The 13,117-nt window shown below is 44.4% G+C and overlaps 1 protein-coding gene across 2 annotated transcripts in view; it reads right to left on the minus strand.

Annotated features, from left to right (window-relative positions):
* LOC147718624 (neuronal PAS domain-containing protein 2-like) overlaps positions 1-13,117 on the minus strand; it is a 552,138-nt gene that overhangs the window by 161,122 nt on the left and 377,899 nt on the right. For both annotated transcript variants that reach the window (XM_086918582.1, XM_086918581.1), the window contains one exon: positions 11,812-11,868. In XM_086918582.1, the coding sequence (XP_086774708.1) occupies positions 11,812-11,868 (57 nt within the window). The remainder of the gene's footprint in view (positions 1-11,811; positions 11,869-13,117) is intronic.

Below are 13,117 nucleotides of genomic sequence, written 5' to 3' on the forward strand. Positions count from 1 at the left end.
CACCCACATATTTAGAGGACTGTACTAATGTGTGATCATTAGAAATGTAGTAATTGATCAAATTATGTTAGAATGTTTAGGAGGATTCATATCATTTGGAAACTAATGTAGTGTTAACACAAAAAAGTGCCTTAAGTAATGTAGAAATTATTGCTTCATGTATAAGATGTTGCATTAGGTTTAAACGGGCACCATGTTAAAAGTTGCACATGTAGGTTTGCTTATTCATGAGTGAATTGTAATGCATTAACATGATTTTGGATCTAACGTTTATAATGTAGTTTAGAAATGTGTTTAAAATGTGTTAAGGCCTGATTGTATGAAAGCATTAATAAGAGGCCTAATGGTGGTTTCTTAGCTTGTCGTGAGACTGTAGGCCTGAAAATGTATTTTGCCTTGGGAAGGCTTCTATTCCTAGTCAAAATTTGCATTGCAGATCCGTGTGTGTACAAGGCCAATTCGTTCACAGGCTTTCTGTTGCAGGTGCAAGGACACACGTTTAGTTAGGCAGAATAATTCTTTGTTTAAGGCTCTAGGATGGTAGAGGCGAGCGATAAAGGAGGGTATTGGAATGTGCAGAAGATACTTTTGGCGGAGAAGGTGCCTGGGACCCAAGGACACACCAACAGTTTCTGGATTAAGTTGAAGTTTCGTTGGAAAATGACAAGCCTGAAGACCTGCCGAAGGGGTGTGTTTAGGGCGTGTTTAATGTTTTGGGGATTTTGTATTAGGGACAGTGCCCCGAGGGAGGAAGTCAGTCTTGCAGATTTGGTGGGAGCAGAGCAGGAGAAGGGCAGGAGAATAGAAGGAGCATCTTGGAACGAGCTCAGTAGCTTAGGCTACCCACCTAAGGAAAGTGAGTGTACTTCTCAGGATGTCTTCACTGCTGACACCTTTTTCTCTTGCCTGGGAGGGATGCTAAATAGGGATGCCACTTTAATGTTAGTGTAGAGACAGAATAACTTTCTTTTCTTTGCTTTGTATGAATGCAGTCAAAGCTTCAAGTAGGGACTGTCATCATTTGCCTGATGCTTTTAGAGATAGCTTTAGTCATTATCTTAAGTCGTTTGACAGTCATGCAAAGGATAATGTGTGTATTAGTGCCTGTTTATTTTCTCAACCTCTTGCTGAGGTGCCTGTATGTCCGGTTATTTTTGGCCTTGTAATAAACCCCTAAAATGTTATCCTGTAGTCAGTGGTTCTTGAGTTGGATTATTTTGGTCATTTCTAAAGTCATTATGAACCTGTTGTTCTTCCCTTCACACTTCTTGGCAGACCAGGGGGTCCAGTCAACCAAGGATTCTTGAGATTGGTAAGAGGAAAATCTAGATAAGAATCTGGTTGCAACAATTGGTAGCTGCAGAGGATGGTTAGTCTCTAGAGTAAGGGGAGATCTATAAGGTTAGTCCTAGATTAGATAAGAGTTTTCCGAGCCCCATAGAATTCAGGTGTTGATTGTCCAGCGGATAGTCAGCGGAAGACGGCGTTTCATGGAAACCGACGGAGAGTGACAGTGCGGTGAAAGCAGCAGTTCGTGGGAGAGTGAGTATGAATAGGGTTATGTGTTGTTAGACTGCGGTGTTTAATGTTGTGATGTCTTGTGGAGTTGGAGTGACTGTTGTGTGATTGCGAGATCAGGCTGTGAGCGCGCACAGCCCGGGAAAATCTTAGGCTCGACTAGTAGCTTAAGTGGTTGTGGTGTAGCAGACACTCAGAGTAATTGTCGACCAATGTGAAGGGAGTCGTGAGGTACCATCGACTGCCTGGACCGAGATGGGGGAGCGAATGTGTGAGTGCGTGAGTAACTGACGCTGGTCGTGGGTTACTGTATGTGGCGAATCGAAGAGGCTCCGCCCGAGGACACCCCAGCTCATTACATGGCCACAAATGTGGTTTTACATACTATACTTTGGCTTGAAAATTGGTGTAAAATGACAGAGGGAAATAAGGAGTTGATCTTTTTCCGGTATGGAACCTTTAGATTGGAAGTGTTATACCAGTTGAAAAAGATTATGGCTTCTTTGCGACTTTACCTAGACCCACACAGTTTGAGGCACTACATGCATGGATTAGGGTGGCACACAAATGAAACTGGGACAGGAGACAACAAAGAGTGAAAAGGTCGGTCAGGGCATTTCAATATGCATGGTGCGATGCCTTAGAGAAAAGATGGAGAGTACAGACAATTGAGGGGGATAAGTTGTTCCCACTGATAGTCAACGAAGGGAATGCCCAGAAGGAGGTTGAAGAGGAAGATGACAGTGATACAGATGATAGCTTGATAGAAAGGCTTCTATCTGAGAGACCACCCCATATAACCCAGAGTCAGAGGGGGAAAAATCAGCCCGCTGGAGGAAGCAAGAGAATCGCAGGCTCCGCAGAGTAAGGGAGTAGTGTGGAAACTCTTAACAGGAGGGATTGAAACTCCGAATCCAGAGAACACAGATACTAGGAGGTTACTAGATGCCCTTACGGTGCCGGTTACTATTGGTCCCATAGTGTCGACGTATGATCCAGATCAGGTGAGGAGTGGAACTACATCTCAGATAAGAGCCGAAGAGAGATCTAGCATGGGAAGGTGTGGTGAGCGGATTGGCTCATATAACGAGACAGATGGAATCGAGTTGCCAGCTACGGCAGACTCGTCGAGGGGACCAATGGATCTGGCCGAAATCCTTTGCTGAGTTAAGGTCAGACCTGAGGATGTGGGATTCAACTGTAGGGAATCAGAGCGTCAGGGCAAGGGAAGATTGGGACCATGGGAATGCAGAGAACAGGATGAGTTTTAGAGATACACCTGAAGTGAATAGGTGCCGGGAACAGGATAGCGACTGTAGGGAGTCTAGTGGCACATCCAGTCGAGGTACACTGAAAGCAGTAATAAAGGCAAAGAGGTTAGATGTGATGCGGTTAAAAGCAGAGGTGGATGAGATCGTTGAGGGAAATTTACCACTGGAGATAGTGGAACTTTAAGACCCAGATGAATTGCTGTTTGTGGCAAAGGATGTAACTCGCAAAGCAAGGTCGGCACATGAGAAACTAACTGAATTGGCAAACAGATATGAGGTGGATCTGTCTAAAAAGAAGATGTTACAAGGTAGTCACAGGTTGCAGTACAGTGACCAAGACTTGGACGAAAAGAGGGTCATTGGGCTAAAGAGTCACATTATAGAACTGGTCATAGGGCTATGAGCATGGAACAGACTTGACAAGTGGGAAGAAAGATGGTCCAAGAAAAAGAGTACCAGGAAGAGTGTGGCAGAGGTACCCTACTTCTCATAAAGGTAGGGAACTACCCTTTATGAGAAGTAGCTAGCAGAGGGTATGTGCATGTGCCTTGGAGTAGAGGTGATTTGGCAGCATTCACAAATGATTTACCTAAGCTGAGGGAGAGTCCAGTCGAGTGGTACAAGCAGGTTGAGTGGTTTGTCAAAATTTGAAAGGTGTTGTGGATCGATTTGAATACACTGTTTGACATTGTAGTCCCAAGTGATCTGTGGGCAGCATGTAAAATTGCGATTGAGTGGCCTACTTCAGAGCCCGACAGGGATGCTATCACGAGTGGCCCATCATCAATTGTTATGAAAAAATATGAGCAAGCAATTACATGGTTGAAATCTAAGGTGTCTCCACAGGATATAGACTGGGTAAATATTAATTGGATGGTTCAGGAGCCAAAGGAAATAGTGCATGAATATTCTGAGAGGCTTTTGCAAGTCTTTAAGCAATATAGTGGGTTGGATACGATGAACCCCAAGGGTATGGGACAGTTTGTTTCCAAGTTTGTTCTGGGTTTGAGACCTGAGATTTGCCTCATGATCCAACAACATTTGATCTGTTGGCAGAACAAACCGATAGACAAAATACTGCGGTATGCTAGATATTGCAGTGATGAAGTGGATTCAAAGCATAGGAAGCTTAAGGACAGACTGATGCTAGTACAGATGCAAGCGGAAGACAGGGGAGCTCAGACTCAGTCAGGTGGAGGAACGCTAGGGAGGAAACAGAATGGCCAGAACAAAGGTTGGACATTGGAGAGGCGAGTGTCCCTTGAATCTGTTAAACCAGCTGCAGCAGGAAGGAAAAGTAGTACAGGTGCCTGAAGTGACAAACAGTGTAATGAAGCCAAAATCGCTGAAAGGGGGTACGCTGGCCCCACAAGTACAAGTTCCCCAGCCACCAAGGATCCCGCAAGGGACTCGGACGTACCAGCAGATGCCTCTTTTTGATGGAAATGATGAGTACTTCTCAGACCCGTTGTTATGACGGTGCCTGAGGGGGGAGGAAGACGGCACTCTTGGAGCAGTTTTGGCGGTAGACCAGAGGGGACTATTTGTAGAAGTCGATGTCGATGCTCACCCTACCACCTTTTTGGTTGATACTGGTGCTACCCCCTCTACTGTAAGATCTACAGTAGTTCCCAACCTACCCCTCTCGGGACAATCAATCCAAGTTGTAGGCAAGAAAATGACCAATCCATTGACTGAACCGATTCCTGTGAGAATAGGAACTTTCCGCGACAGGCATCAATTTGTGGTGTGCGACTCAATTCCTGTCTGTCTATTAGGAAGGGATCGTCTGTGCAAGCTCAACTGCACAATCTATTACACCCCTCAGGGAGTGGCATTGCAAACAAATGACGACGATGCCACCTTTAAAGTTGCAAATCAGCACCTATGCATAGAGATGTACCCTGTAGTGACAGTGGAAGAGCTTCCACTTGATTTGAGAATTTCAGTCTCGCAAAAGGTGTGGAACTTCACAAGGGAAGTTATAGGATTATACAAAGGAGTTGAGCCAGTCAAAATTAAGGTTAAGCAGAATGTTGAGTTCCCAAGAACGCCCCAGTATAATCTAACACCAGAAACGGTTGCAGGGATAAAACCTGTGATCGATTCCATGATTCACCCCTTGCGCGCTAGTGGTTTTCCCGCTGTGTGCTGGATTTTTCAAAAACCCGCGTTACATGACGAGCTCAGCTTGTCATCAGCATACGAGCACCGTAGCTGATGACGAGCTGTGCTCGTCATCAGCATCGAAGGGGTAAGGCAGGGGATCCTGAAGGAGATAATGGGCAGTCCAAGTAACTCACCTATTATGGGATTGCAGAAACCGAGTGGGAAATTCAGGATTGTACAGGACCAGAGAAAGGTCAACAACATAGTTGTTCCATGTTGTCCGGTGGTACCGAATACAGCTGTGATTTTGTTTCAGATCCCATGTGAAGCAGAGTGGTACATCGTGATTGATCTTTGTCAAGCATTCTTTTGGATACCGTCACAAGAGGAAAGCCAGTATCTTTTTGCTTTCAAGCTGGAAAACCGTGTGTTAATATGGTGTCATATTCCTCAATAGTATACAGAGAGTCCATCGATCTTTAATCAGATCTTAAAAAAAGGATCTGGAGAGTCTTGTATTGCCACAGAACTCCGTCCTTGTGCAGTACAAAGACGACCTCCTTGTTACCTCAAAAACCGAGGATGCATGCAGAATTGAAACCATTGCCTTATTGAAGCATTTGGCAGAAAATGGACACAAGGTGTCACCAAATAAGTTACAGTACTGTTTGAATGAGGTGCAATACTTGGGTCCTCGAATAGAAAAAGGCAACAGGAAGGTGTCACCTGACAGAATTGAGGCAATCATGAGTATGACTTTGCCCTCCACACAGAGGGAAGTCAGGATGTTCCTAGGGATGGTTGGCTATTGTAGGCAGTGGATTCCCAACTTCTCACTGAAGGCAAAACCTTTACAGAGACTGACGCGCAAGGATGTGAGTGATCCGGTACCATGGGACAATGACTGTATGACGAGAGGACCTTTGTCGTGCTCCGGCACTGAGAATGCCTGACTACAACAAGCCTGTTTCATTATTCTGTTGTGAACGGGAGGGTTATGCATTGTAAGTCTTAACTCAGGATCATGAAGGTATCCGTAGACCAGTTGCCTATTTCTCAGCTACTTTAGATCCAGTAGCTTCGGCGTTGCCCGGATATCTCTTATCCGTTGCTGCAATGGGTGTCAGCATTGAACGATGTGAAAGCATTGTCATGGATCATGCATTGATTGTTTATGTACCACATTCTGTTGAATTGTTGATGACAAGGACCAAGACACAGCACCTGACCAATAATAGACTCACACGCTCCGGGCAAGTCAGTCTTGCTGTGGAGAATATGACTCTTAGGAGGTGTTCTGTTTTGAATCCTGCTACTTTGATGCCGTTACCAACCACCCTTGATGAAGATTGTGCAGACCATGACTGTCTTGATGTGACTGAAGTTTGCACCAAGCCGAGACCTGACATTCTTGATGAACCATTGTCTGACCCCAATGAAATTTTCTTTGTTGATGATTCATGTATACGGAACAGTGTCAGTTGAGAGCAGCGTTTGCTGTATGCACCATCACGGGAGTGGTTGAAGCTGCTTGCCTGGAAGAAGTATACTCCGCTCAGGTAGCTGAAATCATTGCTTTGACTCGTGCCTGTGTGGCAGCTGAACAAATTTGAATCACCATTTACACTGACAGCCAATACGGATTTGGTGTGGTTCATGCCTGCGGATAGGTTCCAGAGAGGTTACCAGACATCGTCAGGATTACCCATTAGGAATGGGAAGTTTGTGAGGCTACTCTTAGAAGCCTTACAGCACCCAAAAGAAATTGCTGTTGTCAAGTGCACAGCTCATGAAAAGGGGACACATTTTGTCTCGCTCGGAAACCGATACGCCAACGAAGTTGCATATTTCTGTGCCGAGCAAGGTTGCACCTTTATAGAGATACACACAGGAGAGAGCCAAGAAAGAACCAAGGTCAATATGATATTGGCCATGGCAGATACTTGGGATGAACTCGAGTGCCTGCAGGAACAGGTTTCAGAACAGGAGAAAAGTGTGTGGGTCAAGTCAGGATGTGTGAAAGGTGATGTTGACATTTGGATTTCACGTGATGGGAGAGCGGTGTTGCCAGATGACTGTTGAACCCAATGGCAAGACAGATTCATGGTGCAGTGCATTTGTGAAGAGATGCAATGGTGCAGGTGTTCCGACAAACCCGCGATTTCGTGCAGTAGCTGAGACTGAGTGTCAGAGGTGTGTTACGTGTCAACAGATGAATGCTGGGAAAAAGTCTTTGGTTACATTGAGTCACATTGGGAGGTCGGGAGGGCCTTTCAATAGGATGCAGTTAGATTTCATCGAGATGGCTAGGTGCAACAGGTTGAGGTACATCTTGGTTGTGGTATGTGTGTTCTCGAGATGGGGGAGGCTTATCCAACACGAAGGTGCAACACACTCACTGTAGCTAAGTTGCTGTTGAGGGAACTCATACCTAGGTTTGGAATTCCGACCTCTTTGGAATCGGAAATCATGAACATGACCTGCACATCACTGAATGGTGACCAGAGACTCCATTGTATCTACCGTCCAGAGGCTTCTGGGATAGTGGAGCAGGTTAATGGGACTTTTAAAGCTCAAATGGAGAAGGTGTGTTCGTCCACATCCCTGAAGTGGCCTGATGCTCTGCCTCTGGTATTGATGAGTATCTGCAGTACTCCATTTAGGAGAACAGTTCTTTCACCTCATGAAGTGTTGATGGGGAGGGCTATGAGATTACCAGCAGTGCCATCCACAGCTTTGATAAAAAATCACAGATGATCCGATCCTTGATAATTTCAAGGGACTCGCTGATGTGGTCCGTTCTGTGTCTCATCAGGTGCAGGCTGCTGTGGTTCCAGCTTCAAGTGATCTCTGTCATGACCTGAGCCCAGGAGATTGGGTGCTGGTTCTGAAGCATGTGAGAAAAAGCTGCCTGGATGTTCACTGGAGGGGCCCTTACCAAATTATACTGGTGACGAATACTGCAGTAAAGTGTGGAGGACTGCCAAACTGGGTGCATGCATCTCATACCCATCGAGTTTCAGCACCCTTGGAAGAAACAGCTCCTCTCCCAAATGAAAATCCAGCTGTGGTAACAGAGCCACAGAAGGGGACACGCCAAGCTGTGAGGGTGACTGACGAAGTTGGTTGCTCACCAGATCCGACTGAGGAGGGTCACAACAACAGTGACACTGAGACTGCATCAGAAAGGGGAAGTTGCAGTGAAGGTGATCCGGAGTTAGACTCAGCAGAGCAAAGTTGTAAGCAGAGTGAACAGAAAGCGAACAGGAGAACTAGTAGAGCAGAGGAACAGTGGCCTGAGAGACAAAGGCGGCTAAATCTGCGGCTGGTATCTGAGAGGGATCTTGCTCCAGTGCCTGAAGATTCTGAGTCAGACGAAGCCAAAGAAGAGCAAGCTAGTGGAGGTCTGAGGAGATCAAGATGGACGAGAGTTCCTTGTCAGAGATACGCAACTCCAGAGTGGTCATACGTTGTGACTGATGCCAGGAGTGCTAGTGAAGTAGTGTGGCTCACTGGTTAGAGGCGGCAGACCCGAGAGCAGAGGACAGCCCGGGACCAGGGTTCGATTCCCGGCGCGGCAGGTTTCTGGACCAGGGTCAGCGGACTCGATAATTCTCTCGCCTCGGTGCCCACTCTGATCAGCGATCACACTCAGCAACTCTGGGCATTAGCTTGCCTCATCTTCACTAACGGCCCCACCAGACCTCCGGGGATGCCTGGTCTCACCCTGGAGATACCCATTAAGGGACCATCTCTCAGGGAAGCCAGGAAGGGTTTCGCAGCGGTCGAAGCGCCTTGGGACCCTACGGGTAAGTAGTGCGCTATATAAATGCCTATACATACATACATTTACACATACAGATCCGGAAGGCTGAGGGCAGTGACAGTGGTTAGTAACAGCTCTAACGTGAAATCGGATGTGGTGTTTTTGGCGCCTGGACTTGAAATTGAAGGAGTACTGACCATCACAGTTCCAAATCCCCAGATACTGAGCAGAATTCCTAATTTGATATTGAATAGACTGATACTTGCTACATTTGGATCTGAACATCCATCACATGAAACTATTGTTCTTCATCTTGAACTTTTGCAGCATGTTCTAGAAGCGATTGGAGCAAATCTTATTTTTGACTAAAGAGACTTTGTTGTAAATAAGTTGCATTTGATTACCTAGGTCCGAGTGGAAGAAGAAGAAATTTAGGGGCTTTCCGTAGATTTTGGGGAAGGGTTAAGGAAGCCTTTGGTTGATGTAAATAAGAAACTGAAATCGAATAAGGGGACTTCCAGCTTTCCGAGGTGTGGTTCAAGTTGGTTCACAAAAGAGACTTTGAACAGTGTTGCTGAATAAAGAATATCGAAGACCTTCTGAGACCATGGAGGCTGGAAATCCAAATCGTAGATCTAGGTGTATAGTAGGTACACTCTTAGGAGGAATGATACTTTTCATAATTCTAGTAGCTGTAGTTTCATATTTAGCCCCACACGAGCAGACAGTGGAGGTATAGGGAATACCTACACCAACCACTCCTAGCAAGAAAGGTCAAAATAGGAGACGAAAGAGCTTTGCTACTAAAAGAGAGTCGTAAGTTTCATATAGATCTGTCTAGGAGTGACTATAAACTTAATGCGTATGCCAAGTTGTTGTATGAATATATTGATGCAATGGATGTGAAGGATTGTTATATGTGCATGTTGTTGCCTGTCTCAGTGGATGAGGGTATTAGGTATCCCCACCTTCCACTGACGTATGGTATTACATGTAGTTTGTTGCTTAGTATTTTTTATTGACAAACTCATTTTGAGTATTTCTTTTCTAATTTTTATGCAGTGCTTCCAGATGTGCCAGCTTACAAGCATTTGAATAAGTATGATTACTACAAAACAGAAGATAGACTTAATATATTTCATACCTTCTTCAGAGTTACACATAGCTTATGCACTTCGACATAATCTGACATAATCTGACGTGTTAGTTGTCAGATGTAGAGAAAAGGTTCATAGATCAAGTAGAAGATAGATAGAGAAAACAGACACAGTTACGAGATTCACGTGAAGGTAGAGTGGATTGCACAGATGAAGAAAAGTTGCATAAATCAAAAGGGAGTTATGGTCCAATAGCAGTGGATGAAAAGCAGAAAGGAAAGTTATGCATAAGGCGTCCTCAGACATATTATGCGAATGTTAATGTGGGGCAGACCACATGTGATCATGTTTTCACTATAGAAGATTCAGCTGAGGACTTTTTGCAGAGTTTGGTGCAAGTGATACCAACTGTGTATTATGTATGTGGAAGGAATGCCTATGTGAGATTGCCTACGAAATAGTATGGCAAGTGTTATTTGGCGATCGTTTTTCCTAAGAGTTATCATGCAGAAGATCTGGAGCTTTTGGAAGGGGACAGCATGTGAGAGTAAAAAGGGGTGAAAGTGCAGCAGAAATAATTGGGGATGTTTTTGGAGCAGTGATACCAGATTTGGGAGTGATTTTGAATGATGTGAAGATCAGAAGGCTGGCGACTGTTGTTGAGGAATTGTCAATTAATACAGCTAAGTCGCTGGTGTTGGTCGATGGAGAGATGGTTTTGCAAAATTGCCTTGCTTTAGATGTGCTTTTGGCAAAAGACGGTGGAGTCTGTAAACATTTGAAGGTTCAAGAGTGCTGCACTTATATACCAGATAACAGCAAGGATCTGGAGAAATATATAAGTAACATCACTACAATTCATCATGAGATTGAGGATCAGACTGAGGTAGGTGTTTGGGAGAAAGTTGGTAAAGGATTTGGTAAGGTGGGAGGTTGGTTTGCAAGCTTGGGAAAAAGAATCCTTGGCTATGTGTTGAAACCTCTTGTTATAGCTGTGGCTTGTGTGCTTGCAAGTGGTATAAGTCCAACAGGATGGTGAGGTCATTGAGAGAGCAAGAGAGGCGAATGGAAAGACTGAAGGACAGTCAATATCGAAATCTTAGAAACATGGAGATGTTTAGGCGAGGGAGAATGGCAATAAGTTATGTTTAAGTCAGTTCTTTCCCCAAGGATGGTGTAGTTTGGTGATGACACAGGTCGTCAAAGGGGGGACTGATAGAGCGCCAAGTTATTCTGAAAATTGCAGGGGTGCGTCATAATCATGGGTAGTCTGCACTCGCATATTTAGAGGACTGTACTAATGTGTGATCATTAGAAATGTAGTAATTGACCAAATTATGTTAGAATGTTTAGGAGTATTAATATCATTTGGAAACTCATGTAGTGTTAACATGAGAAAGTGCCTTAAGTAATGTAGAAATTATTGCTTCACGTATAAGATGTTGCATTAGGTTTAAACGTGCACCATGTTAAAAGTTGCACGTGTAGGTTTGCTTATTCACGCGTTTAGTTAGGCAGAATAATTCTTTGTTTTAGGAGCTAGGATGGTAGAGGCGAGCGATGAAGGAGGGTATTGGAATGTGCAGAAGATACTTTTGGCTGAGAAGGTGCCTGGGACCCAAGGACACACCAACGGTTTCTGGATGAAGTTGAAGTTTCGTTGGAAAATTACAAGCATGAAGACCTGCCGAAAAGGTGTGTTTAGGGATTTGGGGGAAAACAAACAGGGCCCCCATCCCTTGTGGGCCACTGCAAAGCACATGTAGTGCCCCCATGCACATCAAGGCACAGATATGCACAAAGTGATCATTTATAGTGTTACTTGTGCTGCAGCGCTTTTCCTGGGCCACAGCACAAGCCACAGTATAAATGAGCACTCTCTGACCCCCATCACGGTGATCATATCCTAATTGGGTGGTCAGACCACCGACTGCTTGTCAGGTGGTCTCCTGACCGCCACAACAGTAAATGGCGGTCGACCGCCCAATATCGTAATCAGGCCCTTAGTTTTGCACATTGACTTGGTAGGTACACACAGGGAGTAACATACCTCTTTGCCTTGTCCCTGTCATCTTCATCCATCAGCTCGTTTGCAAAACACAGAGAACTGAAATGGAAACAGAAAAGAAATATATATTTTAGTCTTAAAACACGGAAAGACAGGGCTTAGATTTAAGGCACACCAAAATTCTTTACTGAGCACTGTAATAAATCCAACATATGTTACATTCTAAGCATGATGTGCTTATACCTGTCCATACTGCAGTACATTCAGAGATCTGTTGTACATACATGAGGCCGAAGCCTGGCAGGGCTCTCCACAGGACAAGCTGTCAAGCGGTCCTGACTTTCAGGCTGCCCCTTGCTTTGTAAAGCGCCAAGAGAGGAGTCTGTGCTAAGCCCGTCCTAACCCTGTGTGCACTCTTTCTATCATTAGTGGAGGGGATGTTCACAGCTAGCATTAGCATCTAGCTGCATTTATTGTTCCTGGAACTTTAGGACTAATCATAATAAGAACAATAACAACAATACTACTGCTACTATAATTAGCTGTACTAATATATGTATGAATAAATCTCGGAATTAGAGCCCGACAAATGTCTTAGTATAATACTGCTGCTATGAAATCAACAATGACAATAATACTTCAATTAATAGTATCACAACACAAGCAGAATTAACACATACAACAATAACATACCAGGGTATTTTACTAGAGTGTGTTCCCTAATTTCCCTACACAATCTGATACTTAATTCAAATAATAATAATGATGATAACAATAATAATAATAATAATAATAATAATAATAATAATAATAATAATAATAATAATAATAACATTAACTGCCACATTGTATTAATAGAAATAAAACTGTGAACATACATTACAATGGAACCAAAACGTTATCATTATTATTGAATAAATTCTTTAGAGCGTGTCAACCAAAGACAAATATGTTCTTAAAGTATTGTCTCAAAACTGTAAAGACCCGGGTGGGGAATGGCAAATAGGTGCACAGTACTGGTTTGCACCTGGGTTCACCTGCATTGGATGCAATGGAATTGCAAAGATGTGCCCAGGGCATCTGGTAGCTAATGTGAATGGGAGTGTGTACTGTCAAGTTGCTTGAAATCTTGAAGGTGGCCCTGAAAACCTATGGATTGTGGGTGCACCTGCACTTCAGAGAGCGGGTGAAGGATGTGCCCCAGTCCTTGCAGAGACACTGACTCTGTGGCACGATCCGCACTGCGGATATCTCTGCATAAGAAGGATGCACATGTTTGGGCATCAACATCATGGCCCTCAATACTGTGTCACTTTCACTGCATGGGCACATTTGGCCTACCTTTGGA

This window comes from Lissotriton vulgaris, chromosome 4_1, assembly GCF_964263255.1.
Source record: "Lissotriton vulgaris chromosome 4_1, aLisVul1.2, whole genome shotgun sequence".
Taxonomy (NCBI): Eukaryota; Metazoa; Chordata; class Amphibia; order Caudata; family Salamandridae; genus Lissotriton; species Lissotriton vulgaris.